The 19,630-nt window shown below is 36.6% G+C and overlaps 1 protein-coding gene across 14 annotated transcripts in view; it reads right to left on the bottom strand.

Annotated features, from left to right (window-relative positions):
- The window catches only part of ELF2 (E74 like ETS transcription factor 2), a 101,375-nt gene that overhangs the window by 9,574 nt on the left and 72,171 nt on the right, over positions 1-19,630 (bottom strand). For 7 of the 14 annotated variants that reach the window (XM_059168538.1, XM_059168527.1, XM_059168552.1 and 4 more), the window contains 2 exons: positions 2,638-2,751; positions 800-973 (listed from right to left, as the gene is read on the bottom strand). In XM_059168538.1, coding sequence (XP_059024521.1) covers positions 800-973; positions 2,638-2,751 — 288 coding nt within the window. Of the gene's footprint in view, positions 1-799; positions 974-2,637; positions 2,752-11,870; positions 12,142-19,630 lie in introns of those variants that run through there. The other 7 variants (XM_059168549.1, XM_059168558.1, XM_059168627.1 and 4 more) reach the window with 5 other exon arrangements.

Here is a 19,630-nt window from a genome sequence, read left to right as displayed (position 1 = left end):
AGCACAGACACACCAACATCACAGCAATCTGAAATACCTCTAATAAATGAAAGAAAATACCATTATTTCTAACACAAGTTTTCTTATTTTTGGTTTTCCTACTATAAAATGTGAAGAAAAAAATACAGAAGAAAGTGGAATTAGATGAGTACCATTTATAAAGAATTTAATTTCTTTCAAGTTTTACCCGATTCAAACAGGAAAAGGACCCACTTCCTGCCCCTCTTCTAGGGATGTCAGAGGTGTGTGGGGCCTCACCCATCAGGAGTGAGAAGTTTCAGCAGGAGTCAAATAAATAGTAAGTGGAAATGCTCTTTACCCACTAGTGAGTTTATTCCACTTAAAAGTCCCTATTGGCAATACTGGTGTTTTAAGACAGAAGATATAAGAAGAAAATAATATTGGGCTTTTGATTTTAATAACCATAAAAGAGTGGGAAGATAAGATTAAAAATAGAGAAAATAAAAAAATAAAGGTTTTTAAAAAAATAACCAAGTACCTAAAAAGATCCGAAAGCAGACAGACAAGCAGTGAATCTCTGACCTTCCTTCTGCTTGTCCAACATTTATTTTAATTCCATTTCCAGGCAACTTTCTTTAGAGTGCAAACACTAGCTACAGTATGAACATGTTAACACAAAACTAAAATCTCAGTATGTTGATTCTTTGAGAATACCTAGGTAAAGATAACATCAATCATAAATCTATAGCATGTATTTTCCTATGTCCCTTGACGGGGGAAAAAAAATAACCAGAAAAAATTTCACCCACTTTTCCATAAATTTATAAATATATTCTACCTTTTTTCTTTTTCATTGGTTCATGGCTATCTGGTGATGTCGGAATAGGAGAGGTATCCATTGGTTCCGATTCTTCAGTTGACACCTCCACTACAGTTTCTGTAATGACATCTGGCCTCATAGCAGCATGGATAAATTCTGGAGTTGATACACAAGGAGGGACAAACACTTCCACTATAAAAAAAAGTCAAAAAATTAAAATTTCCCACCCCCATCAATACTTCTTCATGCGGACAATTCAATATTTAGTAGAGGTGAGGTTTCTTAACAATTTATCAGAGCAGGGTAAGAGCCTAAGTTAATTTGCTGAATATGCAATACAATCTAAAGTATGTAAGGAAATAAATGCAAAGAAAATCAGCTTGAAGGAAGTTAATCCTGTAATCCATGTGGGGATTATGAGGAATCACCTCCCTTCTTCATATTTTTAAGTACTTTCAAGCTCACTATAGAAGACTTTGAATTATTTTGACAACTGGGAAAACATTTGAAAATAAGATATCAGAGTCATAGTGAGTTCTTTAGTAATTACTTTCCTTCATGATACCCAGCATTATTCTCTAACTAGGTAATATATCCACATGTTATAAAATTTAAAACATTTAACACATTAACACAATAAAAATCACATTTAATAAATGTGTGTGTCTTCAGTGAAAAGAAAGCACCTATAGATCATTTCAAAATATGTAGAAAAGGAAAACCTGCTCATTAAAGCCCACTGAATCTCATCTTCCAATATTTAAAATTGTATTTAATGTAACAGTCCTGATGTTTTGGGTGTCGAAAGCAGTATACAGAAACTGCCATTTGGTATTCTATTACATACAATAATGGTGCTCCAGCTTCCTTCCAATATGCATGAATAATCAGAATATGACATATTTCTATTTCAATTAAGAGACAGGCTAATAATACTGTTGTAGATTAATACATTGACCAATATGCCCTAATTTTCTTCTCACATCCCTGAATAATACATGGGATTCCTTATTCTAATTAAAAAGTACAGTTGCAGGGCGCCTGGGTGGCTCAGTGGGTTACAGCCTCTGCCTTCGGCTCAGGTCATGATCCCAGAGTCCTGGGATCAAGCCCAGGCTCTCTGCTCAGCAGGAAGCCTGCTTCCTCCTCTCTCTCTCTGCCTGCATCTCAGCCTACTTGTAATCTCTGCCTGTCAAATAAATAAGTAAAATCTTAAAAAAAAAAAAAAAAAAAAGTACAGTTGCAAAACAAAAAGTATAGTTGCTCTTGGTATTTATAAATCCCTATAATAAGAAGGGCCAATATTATTAAGTCAAATTAACACTTGGACATTAATTAGAGGACAATGACTGTCAAAGGCAGCCTTAATGAGGGGAAAAAAAGGGGGGGGGGGGGACAAAAGAAAAGGAAACTCCCAGCCTGAAGGAGTATGAGGAAATGGTAGAAGCTATCTCCTCTCTCCACCATGGAAGGTTCTCTGGAGCTACTGCCTATTTATCACTAAATAAAGGCCAGAAAGTAGTCATGGGAGGCAAATCCCTCCACCCCATCTGCCATTCCCTTTAGGTTCCTTAAGTCCCTTAAGGACTACAAAGGTTTATAATTTACCCACAGTTAAGGAAATAAGACATAACAATATAAACAGCAATTTAACAAACATTTATCTGTCTATAGTGGGTATTTTCTGTATCATTTATTATAAAAAAGTATGTAAGACTAGGGAACTAAGTACTACTGTCACCGGTATTCATGCATAATAAACCCTGAGAACAATAATTCCCATGTATTTAAGAAGAAACCCATTTTAGATATGTGAAGTGATGTGACATGCTTATTATAAAGAACAATTCACATACCGGGACTTCTTGAATCCCTTAAGCAGGTAGGAGATTCCATATGAAGCAGGGCTTCAGCAGCTTCAATTGTCTTATCTGTACAGTGTGCATTACTGCTATGAACTGATGCTTCCACTGGGGGGAAAATAAGTTTACTCAATTAAAAATGCACAGAATACATTACTAAATAAATAAACTCGTGAATAACTCTAGTATTCGTCCATAAAATTTATTTACAGAAATAGTTTAAAAAATGATCTAGTATGTACTCTTTGCAAAACGAATGTTGATTATAAAGCAACTGAGAATGATCAGAAATTACTGAGAAATTTCTTAATCTTATCCAAAGGAAAACAAAGACCCTTGAAATTTGAACCCTGTATCAATTTTAGAACTAAACGAACTTGGAGGTGGGGTGGGGGGAGGATGGTTGTAGATTAACAGTCCTAGGAGGTCCATTATGTATTGTGATATAAAGCTACTGAAATCAATACCTTGCAGAATCACAGTCAGAAACATGTATTTCCAAGTTAGTTTAATGAATTAGTTTGATTCTTACACTCTCCTAGGTGAGTGCATAGCACCAGACACTTGGGAACTCTCTTCCCAATAAACTTGTCTCTTCAAGACTTCAAGAAACTTTTCTGCATTTTACCCAAGAAATTTGTTTTTAAAGTTTCTATGTTTGTTTTTTCATGAAGCCTCTTCTAATTCTGCCGCCTTCTGTAACTCTTTTAGCACTTACTTTATGATTTGTTGCTTGAATTACTTGTGAAACAATATACAGCAATCGTTTGGCTTTTCAAGTCCAACAGCTTGGGTCCTAGTCTCTGCTACTTATAATGTTACCCTAGACCAGCAATTTAATTTCTCTGTGAGGAAACTGATTTCCTCTTGCACAAAACAGGTGTATTACTTACCTCCTATAGTTGTGAGAATTGAGGAGATACCCATAAAAAAACATGTACAATGCCTGGCATATAGATAAGAATTCTAAATCATGGTAATTTCTTATCACCCCTGTAAGATTATACGTTCCCTGAGGTCAGGGGGAACTATCTTTAATTCATCTTTATATCTGCTATAATTCGTAATACAGATTTTTAATACAAGAGGTATGCAAGTATTTCTTTTATATATTAAAGCTGAGAACAACCCACAGACCTTACAGGGAAATTGGCCAATTAAGTACCAATTTCCCTGTAAGGTGATATATTAATTTCACACCCTGACTTAAAAAATATTGAACATTCTACTTAGTTCTGAAACATGAATATGTAAGTTTCTAATTGGATAGATTTTTCTCAAAATGTCCTCTAAAAAAGATTAAAAGGAAGGAAGCATTTGTATAAATTCCGTAAGCTATATTACAAATTCTCAAGTTCTACACACTAAAGATACGAATCTTTTAAAACCGTTTCCAGGAAACTTTTAAATGAAAAAAAAAAAAAAATCACTTAATCTCAAAATTTACCAAATGCTAAAGCCTTAGCCTTTTGGAGAGCAATTAAAAAAAAAAAAAAAAAATCCAGAGACTGTTTTACCACCTGTTGCACATCATCCACACTCTCAACCAAGGTACTGGGTCTCTCCAGTTGCTCTTTCCATTTATGGAAATCTGCTCAAAGCTAAACAGTTCCAGAGAGGCAGCCAAACCTCTAAGTAAATCTATCTTTAGGTGACCCTGCTTACTCTTATCTGCAGCTTCACTGAAGCAAAGGATTCAATCAGTCCTTCTAGCTCAACTTTAAGAAACTTAGTAAGTATAAAATAAATTACCATTCTCAAGTAATTTTTCAAAATGCTTCCCCACAATACTCACATATACTAAAGAACCTTGGAAAACAAATTCTCAGGTTTTTAAAACTTATTCTAGGAACTTCATTCTTTTAAAGTCTGCTTGTGTTGCAATTTAGGTGTTGTCTTAGGTGCTATAAATAAACTACCCTCAGTAAATTAATTCCTTATGTAATTGTATTAAGACATACCCTAAAAACCTTACCATATTAAAATCAGAGCTTCAAACACTTCATACAGCAACAGAATTTTACCCGATTTTTTTTAATGTTTTCAGTTATAAACAAAATGAAATGTGCCTAACAATTACAAATGCTGCTGCCCTGGGTTTTTATGTAGCTTGAGGCACATTTATAAAACCCTGATTTCATGTTAATTATGTCAGTGGAAATTATTTCTTAAAAGTGTATTTTCTTGCTCATATTTCTGACCTCAAACTCTCCTTTCTCCCAAATTCAACATATTATTTCCCAGGACAGTTTTACACTTACAGAGCAAAACAAAACACAAAAAGAATAACATTTATTAGTTCATATTTTAAACTTAGGATGAGAATACCAAAATGCATACGTTCTCTGGGAATTATCAATCAGGAGATTTTATGTTCTATGGACAGTCAATTTTTGGTTGTTGAGCATTTACCGTGTATCAGACCCTGTGTTAGAAATCTGAGAGACAAATGTGAATAGATCTCTAACTTTGTGAAGCTTATACTAATAGTTTAGAAACATAAATGGTAGTATCGAAAACAAACAGAAGTAAAATATTTCAAAACTAACGAAAGCTATAAAAGAATTTAAACTTATTCTGTAAGCTAACAGCTTAAGTGGAGCACTGATTTTTTTTTTTTTTTTTTGGATGCTTACTGATTTTACTTTTGTCATTTTTATTAACTATAACCCCAAGCACATGCAAACGAACACCTAAGAGCGCATACTTAGGTCAATTATTACAACAGTGTACCTATCAGTTTCCAAGAATACTTTGCCATTTTGAAAAAGAAAACCCTCATCTTTTTCTTGTTGATATAAGTAGTTTTTGATAAAAGAAATTTAAGAAATATTTCTCTTATTTAAGTTTCTGTAATTTTTGAAAACTTTTCAATTCACTTGGTTCAGCTCAGTAATTCAAACACAATTTAAACTAGAATTATGCACAATTCTTAAGGACAAACATGAGTTTAACAGTGTTGTACAACCAGAGTAAGCAAATAAACTAGAATCAAGGGCTGAAAACTCCTTATCTCTTACTTAAAACTTGGTTTACTAGTATCTTTCTAGACATGTGTATGAAATTAATGGCACAATAAAAAAAAAAAGGAACTCGTTTTAAAAATAGAAACAATGAAGTGAAAAGTAATCTGGCAGGTATTATTTTCTACTTAAGATTATTTCTTGGTGTTGGGCTCAATCCCTTTTGAAGAAATAAATGTATCAAACAAATTTCAAAACAATTTTAACTTTACTCATAGTGCCAAAACTCAAATTTGCTTATACCCTCCTTTCCTACTGGTTAAGTGTCTTCTTGTTCCATTTCCAGCTTTCTAATCAACTGGTGTTTGTATGGTAGACTATTCCAGACTCACTCAACAGCTGTTACAAAATACCAAACTTGGTAATTAAGTCTGACAAGAGACATACCTCTCAGCTTTGCAGAAGAGAATGCTGGCAATGGATCTAGCTCATAACAAAGTTCTTAAAGTCAAAAATAAAAATTAATAGCAATTTAATTTGAAAGCAATGGAAAAAAATTAGAAAACACTTCCTTAAATGACAGTAGTATGTCCCTACAAGGAAGACCATAAACTAATAATACAAGATCATCACTCAACCAGGCACCTGACTTAATACAGCTAATCTTCTAAAGCCCCAAGGCATAATAGGTAAGTGAAAAATACAAATGAATACAATAAAAAGGGGGAAAGGTAAAATTTGGGGATACTCCATCTTGTCTTATTCCTCTTTGACTTTCTAATCAATAGTTACAATTTAAAAATTTAGAAGGGAAAAGCACTAAGCTGCCTGATGAAAATATAACATCATCCATGTTATAATTTTTAAATTTCCAACAGCCAGATTTTAAAAAGTAAGCGGAAACTGAAATTATTGTCTTTCATTTAACCTAGTATATTAAAAAATATTGTCATTTCGGGGCGCCTGGGTGGCTCAGTGGGTTAAGCCACTGCCTTCGGCTCAGGTCATGATCTCAGGGTTCTGGGATCGAGTCCCGCATGGGGCTCTCAGCTCAGCAGGGAGCCTGCTTCCTCCTCTCTCTCTCTGCCTGCCTCTCTGCCTACTTGTGATCTCTCTCTGTCAAATAAATAAATAAAATCTTTAAAAAAAAAAAAAAAAAATATTGTCATTTCAACAGATAATCAATATAAAAGTTTTCCACAGCTTCAGTTTTTAGGTTTAATTAAAATTCTAAAAAATTAAAAATTCAGTTTCTCAGCCACTCAACAGGCACATATGGCTAATGCCTATGGTACTGAAAAATATACAGCTACTCTCAAACTTTTCTGGTCAACAGCAACTTTCATACTCAAATTATTTGAGGACGACAAAGAGATTTTGTTTATCTAAGTCCTATTTTTAGATTTTATTCTATTTCAAACTGAAATTAAGAAAAAATTAAAATATTTATCAATTCATTTCAAATAATAAATCCAATAACTTCCAAGTAATATTTTAATGAAAAATAGCTTTTCTGTAACAAAAAAATGAGTAGCTTTGTTTTACATTTTGGTAAATCTTTTTAATTACATGCTAGAAAGTGATTAGATTCAGATTTGCTTCTTCATTAAATTGATGTAGTATCAAGACGTAGCCTCTAGAAAATTCTGATCACTTGTGAAACTGAAAAGCAAATAATGTCTTAGAATTGTCATGAAAACAATTCTGACTTCACAGACTCTCTGAAAGAGGCTCAGGACTCCACAGATCCTCAGCTCAGAGATATTAGTTTTTAAGGACTGCAACTATAATTTATTACCAAACAGAATAAAAACACCCAAATTCTATCCTGTTTCTCTAAGTTTTAGCGTCTAAACAGGGAGAGATGAAAAATTATGACTCCCTTTTCCAAGTACAACAGTATTCTGTCCACTTAGACATAAAAGATTTTAGAAGTTTTTCATAAACACTTCTTTGCATCCCTTTGAACACTTAAGCTATAGATAACACAAGGAGTTTAAATAATTATCAGGAACATGTTCCTGCCCACCCTTTTCTCTGTTTTATGTTGAACTATCCTGCTTGAATGTTAAAATACTGACGTTACAATTTAACTCATTTTGCTTTTAATTTTAGTCCTAATGTTGCAGTGAATTCTGAAGAGTAATTTCTTAAATGTATATTCAAATAAGTTTGTGTTTTGTTTTTTTTTTTAATGGGGGCTGGGTGGTATAGTCAGTTAAGCCTCCAATCTTGGTTTCTACTCAGGTTGTGATCCCAGGGGTCGTGAGATCCGCCCCTCCCTGGACTCCAATGGGCTCTGAGCTCAGCAGAGTCTGCTTAAATTTCCTTCCCTCTCCCTCTGCCCCTCCTCACTGCACTTGCTCTCTAAAATAAATACATCTTTAAAAACAAAAAATGAATGCCATTCTTCCAGTTTTATTTCAACACACGCTTCATTTTCTCACATCCTAAATTTTCATATTGATCTTTTCAAGACTGATAACCAGATACTTCAATTTACAGTAAACTGGAAATAAGATTTTCAAGTTCAAATTTCACAATGAACTTTGACAAACCAGACAGATTTGTTTTATCAGTGAAAATACTTAAGCTACATTTCCAGGAAACTCCCTCCCTCCCATTTAATAACGGCATTAAAGTAGAAAAAAGTTCTGGTGACCATATCTCTCAACCCAAATTCTCCCAATTTCTCAATTCTCAGTTTCTCAAAAAAGGAAGAAACAAGTCAAGGAAAATATACTTGAGAAGAAGGCAGAATATTTTGAATTGAAAATCTTCCAGAAAATCTAGATCACAATTAAGAAAGTAACATTCACTGTTCCTACAAACTAGACATTTGTTTTTCCTACAATTCACTATATATGTAAGATTAGTGTTTTATATATATATATATATATATACACACACACACACACACACAGACATATATATATATCTTCATATATGAAGATCCTAAACTATTTCATAATGTCATTCAACATATAGACCTGGCCTCAAATTCCATTTTGGCACAAACATTGGCTAGCACATACTAACCTCCCAATTCAAATATTTATTTACACATTGCATTGTTTAAAAAAAAAAAAAAAACAACCCAAGAAGAAAAAAAAAAGCCTTCACTTTCCATTAACTATTTGAACTAGTTATAATCTTAGTTATTAGAGATCACCTAGTCAATCTTGTCCTCTTACAAAAAAATGAAACCTTAAAGAAGTAAAGTCACTAGGACAGAGCTAGTTTAGTGACAGCGAGATGCAGATCCTCATCTCCTGACTTCAGGGTCAAAATTCTTTCTCATAAATAGCATTATAAGTGAAAGTTTTACAACATATGTCAAGTCTTCACAAAAACACTTTGTGTGTTCAAATAAGTGATTTTTAATAAACAAGCTTATTTATTTCATTTCATTCTTAAGACTCCTCTGACAGCAAAAATGCTGATAACTAAAGCTGAAGCTGATAGCTGAAGTTGGTTAACTACAGTTGATAGTTAAGCCTCAAAAGGGAGAAAATAAAAGCAAAAGTATATCACCTAGTACCTTAACATATAACAATATAGTAGTGTACTATTAAGTGCTTTAAAATCACTTAGAAACACTTATGCTGACAATATTTGACTAAAAGCTGATCTCCTCTAGAAGTTTTCATTAATATCAGTCATTATACACTAGTCATCAACCCATTATAGCAATCACTGTAGTTACATTAACATTTATATATTAAGTATATTTACATCTGTCTCAATTAGACTGTAAAATCTTTGTGAGGAAGAATTATGTCTAACATATAATTCTCTCAGAGGAATAAAAAGGTATTCTATTTTACAAATAAAAACTTCACACACATTACTCTTCTAACATCACTGGAAATTGGCAGCAATCTAAATTTTTATTAACTTGGATCCATGATTCCTCATCTTGTGGGCCACCTTTCCTTCCCAACTTCTCACTGAGTAATCTTTGGGTAAATCAGCAAACCTGTCTCAAGTTTCCTTCTAAAATAGGACTTGTAAGAGAGCTTCAAATTACATGAAAATTATTGAGGAAGTAATTTGGAGACAATTACAGGTAAAATATATTCTTTACGTAACATTATAATCATAAAGGAAACTTCAATTGTTAAGATTTGTAAATACTAAAGAAATGCATTAGGACCAGAAAACAACATTTAACTTAAAAAAAAAAAAAAAAACTTTTATCAAAGGGAGCTAAAACTTGTATTTTCCAACTGTAGACTCTCCACAGGTTTCCATTCCAAGCAAAATACCTATATGTCACATTCAGCCTCGCTAATTCCAAAAGCTTATGAAAAAAATACCTCCAATTGGCAAATTAGCCCTCTAAACTTTACAATATTTTGCAAAATTCTGACTGCGGGGACTATGCTAAGGTTCTCTTGGTATCTTCCAATCACTGTAAACTCTTCAAATGTTCAACACTCACAAAAATACCATCGACCCACACAATTACAGGTATTGTTAGCACCAGTAATAAAAGACCAAAAATTCCGTTCCTTAATTCATACTGTGTTATTAATGGACTGAACATACACAAAAGGAACCAAGTTCTTATTTACTAATACTTAACTTCTTGCTCTTATCAGAAAATAACTGTCAAATGTGTTTCAGTCACCATGCAGTAAACTGTGATTTTTCTTTGGGACTTTTGAAACGTGTAACATTACATTTTACAGAAAAAAAAGCCTGGTCATTCATGTATCAGACAACACATACTTATATTATTCAAGACTTTATTTCAACTAAAAGTCCTGTTAAATTTAGCGATACGCATTATGTTCATGATTCTCCCCAATCAACCGAATCAGAGTTCCACCAATCAAACTACTTTTAGATCTTTTACAGCATTACCCTTCGGTATTTCCTACCTCCCAGTTCCCACAGTTGGCGGTATGAAATAGAACCCAGGGAAAGGGAACATGTATGCTTATTACTGCTATAAGTAAATAATATTCTAGCACTGCTACAGCGACTAAGAGTCCTCATTGCGCTGTCTGTTAAGTAAAGCTGCTTTTTCTATGTAACTTAAGTCCGTGCCCTTCCGCTGCAGCAGTGGCGCTGCACATCCCCCACCCCCGCGGCCACTTCCGTGTTTACACTCCTCTTCCCTCCAATTCCATGCGTACATTGTCAGCTTCACTCCCGCCCAATCTTCATTGGCTCAGCGCTGGCCCAGAGTCCCGCCCCCAGAAATCAACGTTCTTATTTGGAACATCTCCGAGAGCAGATTGGAACTAGGGGCCTGTCAATCCCGACCGTTCTGTCCTCTCCGAGGCGCTTCCGCTATGGTGGGAGGTTTGGGGGGGAGGGGAAAAGGGGGCAATTCCGTGCTGAGACTTCCCTAGGGCCAAGATTCCCTGTCGCCCACCCCACTCCTTCACATTCACCCACTGTTTACGAAAATAAACGTTCTTCTCTGATGCCCCCAGGCTCCAGGTCAGGGGTACCAAATATATACCGTGTCCTTCCCATTCTTCCCCTAAAAAAACAACCCACGAGGGAAGGGGCATTAAATCTACTTCTTCACAGCCACCCATTAAATGAGGAAAGGGAGGCGGGCCCCCGAGAGAAACATCCTCCCGGGCCATTCCACATTATTGAGTGACCCCTTCCAGAACCGTTACTCCTGAGCCTGCACAAGGTGGGGACGTGAAGAGGAGGGGCAGAGCATTTTTTTGGCGGGTATCGATCTACCGGACATGGCCCGGGGCTGCCTCGTCCACGCGGAAGTCGTGGATCTGTGAACCAAGTCTGAAAGGAGAGCCGAGCGGGGGTGGCGAGCGTTCACCGGAGAAGCCCGCCGCCCCCGACCGCGGGCAGCAGCGGCCTCTCCGGCCAGACAGCGTGGCAGGCGCAGCCGAGAGACAACAGCCTCACTCACTTCCTGGTTCCTCAGCAACTGGGGTGAAGCGCACAACTCGTCCGCCCCCGAGTCCCCAACTTAACTGCGGCTCGGCTCTCCAGCACCGGCTGCCAGCGCTCCGCCCGGCAGCTGCCGCCGCCGCTCGCCGAACACACCCTGAAGCGACAGCGCCAGATTCGAGGCAGGTTACTCTCCAAGGTGATCACTTCCTGATTCGTCGCCTCCATTACTTCATTCACTACCCCCCTTTCCCCCGGCCGCCCCAGTGACTGAGGTGGACACTGAACCCCCTGCACTGACCGCCACAGGGGAGACACCCCGCCTTCTGTGCACCCCCTCTCCTGCTGCACCGATGCACAGGAGAAAAGTTCCCCCGTCCTTACCAGCCCGGATGAGCAGATCCAGCTGGTTCGTGGGTCCCTCATGCAGAGACGTCGCCATGTTTATCCCGGGGCTGGAGCTGCTGCTTCACATTGACTTACACCGTGAGCAGCGGCGGCAGGGGAGGAGGCGGAACCCGCGGCCGGAGATACACGCCGTGCGACCGACACACACTCACGCACTCGCACACACTCAGACGCCCGGATCCTTGCGCGTCCTCCGACAGGAAGCCGAGGCCGGCCCGCCTCCCGCCGCGGGGCTGAGAAACCCCACCACCTAACGGCAGGGGCGGCGGCGGCGGCGGTGGCGGCGGCCGCCTCGGCTGGCAACGCGATCCTTCCGCCCCGCGCCCAGACAGGAAGTCCCGGACGCCCGCCCCGGAGAGCGGCCGCGGCCCGCGGCGGGGGAGACACCTGAGGCTGGAAACCGCCCCGGGAGCCGCGGCTAGGACAAGGGCCCTCGGCAGGAAGAGGCACATTTCACGCTCTGCGGAAGAAAAGTCTGCAATTGTCCCCACTTTGGAAAAGAGCCATTAATCAAATTTTCTTCCTGGAAGAGATCTAATACCTAGTCCCACAGCTGTAAATAAAGGTGGCTATTTAACTTGTTTTGGCCGTTTCGAAGCTTATGCAACATGTAACCCGTCCACTTGAAAAGCTGCACTTTAAAACAGGAATACCAATAACAACAAAAAAAGAGGCATGCCTACAAAATATGCTAAAAGCTTTACTTGGAAAGTAAGGAGTTTCCAACTACTTTCAGAGGCCGACTTCGTCTTTTTCCCCACTACAGAACTGTTAAAGAGCACACTAAACAGGTATTTATTAGTAAACAACATGCCAGCCTCTGGTAGATTATCCTTCCCCCATTTGCTAGTCATGAAACTCATGTACCCTTTCATTCCTATTTTGTTCGTTTGGAAACAAACATTCATTTATGTCATCTCCCTTTTAAAATCTTTTTCACAGAAACTAATCCTATTATAAATACGTACATGTTAAAATACAATCGAGGAGGGAAAGGGGGGGGATAAATTGCCATTTAGTGACTATAAATTTATTGACACAGAAAATCAAACCAATAAGATGACTCGGATGAATCTTCTAAAACAAACAAACAAAAAAAATGCTTCCCTGGTCCAAAAGAGGTTTGAAATAAAACGTTGCCCTAAAGTTCTTTCGACACATAATTTACATAAAACAGTGCTTTCTACAGAGTAAGTGCTCAATAAGTATTTGCTAAATAAACACCAGAAAAGATTCGGCAGTTACAAATTTAAGGTATAATACTTATGATCTGAATGGAATGAACTGTGCTGATAATCTTGAAGTGAAAAAAATTTCCAGTGGTAATACTAATGTACAATTTTACAAGTTTGCCCAGTGTGTCAGTGCAGTTTCAGAATACATATATACAGCCCATGACTTTTCTTTTCCTTTCTTCTAAATACTCATTTATTCTCCTGAAGCTTTCTCCTAGCCCTGCCACCATGATCTCCACCCTCCCCAAAAGAACTTATATGCCATTTCCAAAATACAACTCCTCTTGAAATCAATAAGGATCTTTCTTGCATTAGGTGAACTTTCACCTACTAGACAGAACTATATGATTGGTAGCTTTTTAAATCTATGGTCAATTTTAAAAAAGGGTCATCCATTGATGGGCAGCATCTTAACCTGAGACAGTTTACAGGTGGGATGTGATACAGAATATAGCAGTTACTCCTGGCTTTAGGCAGATCACCGAAATTGATAATAAACCTGAGTTTCTACTCCTATCAATCAGTAGATTTTCCTGTATTTAAAATGGAAAAGCAGCTTATTTTTTTCTGGAGGCAACAGGTTAACTTGGCTCAAGAAGGCATTCTCAATATGCAAGTCTTTTGCAGCCTGATCTGATGTGTAACTTTTACCTTATAATTTGCTTCTTAAGATATATCTTAAGTCAACAGTATGTATTTTATTATTTGTACATCTTAATTATATGTATTTACCTCAGCCTTATATTTTAAGTTCCAAGAAAAGAGAAACTATCTATTCCTACCTAATACTTCATTGTGTGTGTGTGTGTGTGTGTGTACAAATCAATTCAGAAAGACTGGAAAATATTCCTATATATTTAAAGTTCTCGTAAAAACACAATTCCCTGGGCTTTAATGCAATTTTGCCTTGCCATTGAAACTATGATTTCAGCCACCAATACTTCTTAGAAACCAAAAGAAGTATATTGGAAGTGGCAAGCTGCTGCTGGAAATATAAGTTGGTACAAACTTCCAGGAAAGCAGTGTGGCATTATATATAAAGAGTCTAAAAGAGGTTCATACATTCTGACCCAGGAGTTTCATTTCCTGGGCCTAGCCTGAGGAAATAAAACATTCAGTGGATTGTTCCATTAAAAATGCATTCGAAAAAATTTAAACAACACAGTAAAATAGTAAAAATATAAATGTGCTAAGATTTAAATATCTATTTAAATATCTATTTCTTCCCCTAATATGACTCAAGCCCTGTAGTACATGTGAATGTATGTATACACTATATACATGTGTATACATACACATTTCACACATACTCATCTGCACTTCTCAAGTCTTCAAGATTAAGCAGGTATTAGTAAGTAGAATAAAAAACAGTAAGAATAGATAGGGTAGGAGGTAGACAAATCATATTACGGCATATAAGAGTAAATTCATATTCTGCTAGTAACATTACAGAAAGATATCTCCTACATCAAAGTTATTGCTATATCATAGCAGGGGGAAAAAGATAAATAGGTAACTCTTACTGAAATAACAGCTCCTATGCTAACTGCTTTATGTTCACTTTTTTTCACATATTCCTCTCTGCGTTCCTATGAATTATATATTATTACTGCACTCATTTTATAGATGTAGAATCTAAGTTTCCTTGATCAAGGTCATAAAGTTAATGAGAGGCACGTCCAGGATTTGAATCCAAGCACTGACTCCAGAGTCATTACCTCCACCACTAGCCAAGCACCAAAGTAACAAGGCCTTTTTATCTCCATTCTCCATTTATATCCATTTATTCTCCATTTACATCCATTTTCTTGTCTGAAAATTCCTTTTTTTTTTTTTTTTTTTAAGAGAGTACACATGAGCAGGAGAGGGCAGAGGGAGAGGGGGAGAGAGAAACTGAGGAAGGCTCTACACTCAGCGCACAGACCAATACCAGGGTCCATCTCACATCCCTGAGATCATGACCTGAGTCGAAATCGAGATTCAGATGCTTAACTGACTGAGCCACCCAGGTAACCCTGAAAATTCTTTTATATTCCTCCCTTCAAGACATGGAACCCAAGACCCTTCTCCCTAGTGTGGGCTGGACTTAAAAGACTCCAAACAAGAGTGAAGATGCAAGACTTCAGAAACTGTCTGCTTGATCTCTTCCTTTTGGGTCACTCTCTGAGGAAGCCAACTGCCATGTCATGAGTACACTCAAGTAACTGTGGAGAGGCCCTTGAGGCAAGAAACAATGGCATCTTGCCAACAGTCTTGTGTCTGTCCAGTAGAAGACTGATCCTCCAGCCCGAATCAAGCCTTCAGAGGGCTACAGCCTCACAAAAGACCTTGAGCTAGAACCAGCAAGTAAGCTACTCTCCAATCCTTAACTATAAAAACTACAGTATAAGAAATGGTTGCTGTTGTAAGCTGCTAAATCTGGGGCAATCTGTTAATCAGCAAAAGAAAGAAGGAACACAGAAGGCATTTAAACTCTCAACTTGTCACATTTCAGAGCTCAGATTTTAAAAAAGGGTAAAGTTTATAAAGGACTTTAACTTTTAACTATAGTATCCTGATAATATAGTATCCAGTACAGTATCCTGACTATAAAATTCTTTATAGTCTGGGCATCAACTCTTTCATCCTCCAAGCTCTCCTTTTTGAAAATGAGTCTATAATATAATCATTATCATTAAAGTCTAATACAACAAAAAATAGATACCCTTGGCTTTTTTAATAATTTTATGGTTCCACAGTAACCAAAACGGAAAACATTCTTGAGAGATATTGTTTCCAATACCATATAAGTTGCAAATGTTTTTATTTTTAGATTACCCAGATGATTTCATTTATGCTTTCCATTTATCTCGTGTATTATATGAGATTATAAAATATTATATAATTATGTAATAATTATAAAATATATTATACTAATTATAAAATATTACAGATTGGAAAGGAACCTAGAGACCACATCACCTAGAGTTTTTCAAAAAATAAAGAACCTGAATATCATGATCTGTCTTCCTGGCTATCATAAATTAGATATATTACATTTTAAAAACCAAATATATAATTGTGTGCTCTATTAGATGCTAATAAAAACAAAAGACACGGTCTTTAAAGTTTTTAAAAAATTGGGCTGGAATCTAAGGAAGTAGACATTCCATGCATTAATGTTATCTTCCTACAATTCAGGAGAAGGATGCCAGTTTCCTATTTTAGTAAGAACAGCTCTCTCTACCAATGTGCAAGTTATTTGAGAATCACCAATTTAGTCCAGTGCCCTCACATTATACACATGAGGAAACCAAGGCCCCAAGAAATTAAATAATTTGGTCATACAGTATCTTAAGATTTCAAGGTAAAAAATTCTATAAAATAAACTTCTATAAAACTTAGAAATTATAAAACAGATGAAAAGTTAAATCCATTTTACCACTACTGTATTTATAAACTATAAGTTGCAAAATGATTGCTTTTTTTACATCAAAAGCTAAAGCAATGGTTAATGTCTTTCTGACAAATTAAGGAAAAAAAATGAAAAAAAATTCGAGCAGTGAAGGGTGGGAGAACAATAAGAGAAGGCCAAATGGTCTAAACTTTTCTGATACAATTGAACTAGTAACAAAATTCAGAGCTGGGTTGTGATGTGTTGGACATGCTTAGGAGAAAAAAGTCAAGAAAACTAAGCTATAAGAAAAATAGGCCGAAGAAAGAAAGGAAGGAAGAGGGGAAGAGAGGAAAGAAGGAAGGAAGGAGAAGGAGAGGAAGGAAGGAAGGAAGGAACAAAAAGCATGCCTATCAAGGACAAACTGGAAATCAAGTGACTTAGGACCATTAAGTAAATCTTCATTCATCAGCCTTGGAAGATAGACAATAGAGGTAGAAGTAGAAACTACAGATTCACAGAGAAAAGATGAATTATTTCACATGTTTTCTGCTACTATTTTATTATCTATTTACAATTTTTTATACTACTGACTTGTTTTATTTAATAGTCAGATTTTATAAACTATTATTAGAATGAAGATATTTGGGAGTGCCTGGGTGGCTCAGTCATTAAGCGTCTACCTTCGGCTCAGGTCATGATCCCAGAGCCCTGGGATAGAGCCCCACATCAGGTCCCCCGTTCAGCAGGAAGCCTGCTTTTCCCTCCCCCACTCCACCTGCTTGTGTTCTCTCTCTCTCTGAATCGCTGACAAATAAATAAAGTCTTAAATAAAATAAAATAATAAAATGAAGGTGTTTGAACCCCCAGTCACATATTCATTCATTTATTCAACAAATAATTATCTAACACTTAATTTGAGCAAGTTTCTGTCATAGCCATCTATTTTTATACCTGGTAGCACTAAGTTATGTAACAAAAGAAAAAAAATTAAGCCTTCCTAATGCACACAGAACTCCCACTAAGGGTGAAATTCTTAGAGACAGTATGATGCATAAAATTGATTATACATGAAATTAGGGAATAGTGGCTATATAATATGTTTTTGGACTACCACCCAGGAAAGTTAAAATTACTTATATGCATAAAAGCCTTCATACATCATAGATTTTTTTTTTTTCATACATCATAGATTTTTAATGAGGGGTTCACAAAGGCAAAATTTTGTTAGTACTCTGCATTTTTCTAAAGAGAAGGACCATGGCTTATTTTAGATTCTCAAAGAGATCCATGACTCTTAAAAGTTATTTTATCATGAGTTACCCTGGCATATGCATTTATGGATTACAAAAACTCTACAGTGAGTAAGGACTCAATATGTATGATTTTTAAGACTGGCAGTTTGGGGGCGCCTAGGCAGGTCAGTCGGTTAAACATCCAACTCCTAGTTTTGGGCCAGGTCATGATCTCCCAGTAATGAGATCAAGCCCCAAGTCGAGGGGACCCCAAGTCAAGCTCTTCACTCTGCACAGCTTCAGATTCTCTCTCCCTTCCCCGCATCCCCTCATACTCTTCCTCTTTCTCTTTCTAAAAGATAAATAAATAAATAAAATCTTAAAAAAAAAAATGATGGTATGGTTTACATTCATGTTTTCTGCATTTTACTTATTAAGTTATTCCTGGGCCAGACTCTCCTTGAGCTTGTTGACTCTTCACTCTGGTTTACACTAGGTGACACATTGCTTCTGATTCTTAGCAGCCATTCCTAGAAGACTGTCAACTGATACTGTAGCTAGTCTTTTCTTATGGGTATTACACAAACAACTCTTTCCAAACAGCATTTATTAAGCACCCATATGTACATGATATCCAGCAAAATGAGTTTAAATATTAGTTAACGATATCTATATTTTAGATAACATTTATGACAAGTGATTTCAAGGGCTTTGGTTCTTTATTCTCATTAGAGAATATATAGTATCTTGACTACTCTGGAAATTTTTTTTCAATTCTTGTGAACCTTTACAAGAGCTAATATATGATTCACATTTAGCATGTTTATGAAAAATTTACAGTGGTGGAGTTCTCAACTATGTTACCACTTTAAGTCAAATTCTATTATGATTGATCCCTAAAGGAATATTCAGATTAACTAATTTCTTCCCCTCTTACAGTATAGCTTCTGCACTCTTCTCACCAAAAAGTTCCTCAGAGGTCAACATTAATTGAGCATTTAATTGCCAAACCCATCTGCCTCCTCTTAGTCTTCACCTGACTCGACTTCTCTTAACAAATGACATTATTAACCAGCCCTTACTGAAATATTTCCCTTCATTTGATTTTCATGAGAATAAACTGTCTGGCTTTGGTTTTTTTTCCTATTTGTTTCTCTTCAGTTGATGTCATCCACTTCCACACACCCCTTAAATGTGGTGTTCTCCCATAGTATGATCTTTAACCACCTTCTCTCTTCATTCTTCACTCTCTCAAGAATAGAATTTACTATCCATTCACTACCCGGGTTTCTGTACGGATTCAAAAATCAGTACCTCCAGGCTTGACTTATTATTTTTTTAGATCTAGGTTCTAATTTCCAATTATATTACAAACATCTTGGCTAACCCACTGGTACCTAAAGTTCTTTTATCTACAAAAATCTCCTTTGTTTTCTCTACGAAGAGCATTACCATCATCCCAGGCTACAAATCTGAGTCACCTATGATCCTAGTTTAAGAACTCATCTATTACACAATTTTTTTTAAGATTTTTATCCATCCATTTGAGAGAGAGAGAGAGAGAGCGTGCAAGAGAGAGCATGGGGGGGGGGGCACAGGGTTATAGAGGGAGAAGCAGGCTTCCCACTGAGCAGAGAGCCCAATGCAGGGACTTGATCCCAGAATATGACCTGAGCCAGAGGCTCAACTGACTGACCATCCTATTATACAATTTATTATATTACATATTATTTATATAATATATTATATTATTTATATTATATATAATATATACAATTTTTGAGGGGGATTTAAAACATACATGAAACTATAAAAAATAATGTAAAAAATAGTCACCTTCCCACACCCAGAACCAACAACTGTTAACATTTTGTTATTTATGCCTAAAGGTGT

This window comes from Mustela lutreola, chromosome 1 (genome assembly GCF_030435805.1).
Source record: "Mustela lutreola isolate mMusLut2 chromosome 1, mMusLut2.pri, whole genome shotgun sequence".
NCBI classification, from domain to species: Eukaryota; Metazoa; Chordata; class Mammalia; order Carnivora; family Mustelidae; genus Mustela; species Mustela lutreola.
This window is presented reverse-complemented; position numbering and strand designations above follow the sequence as displayed.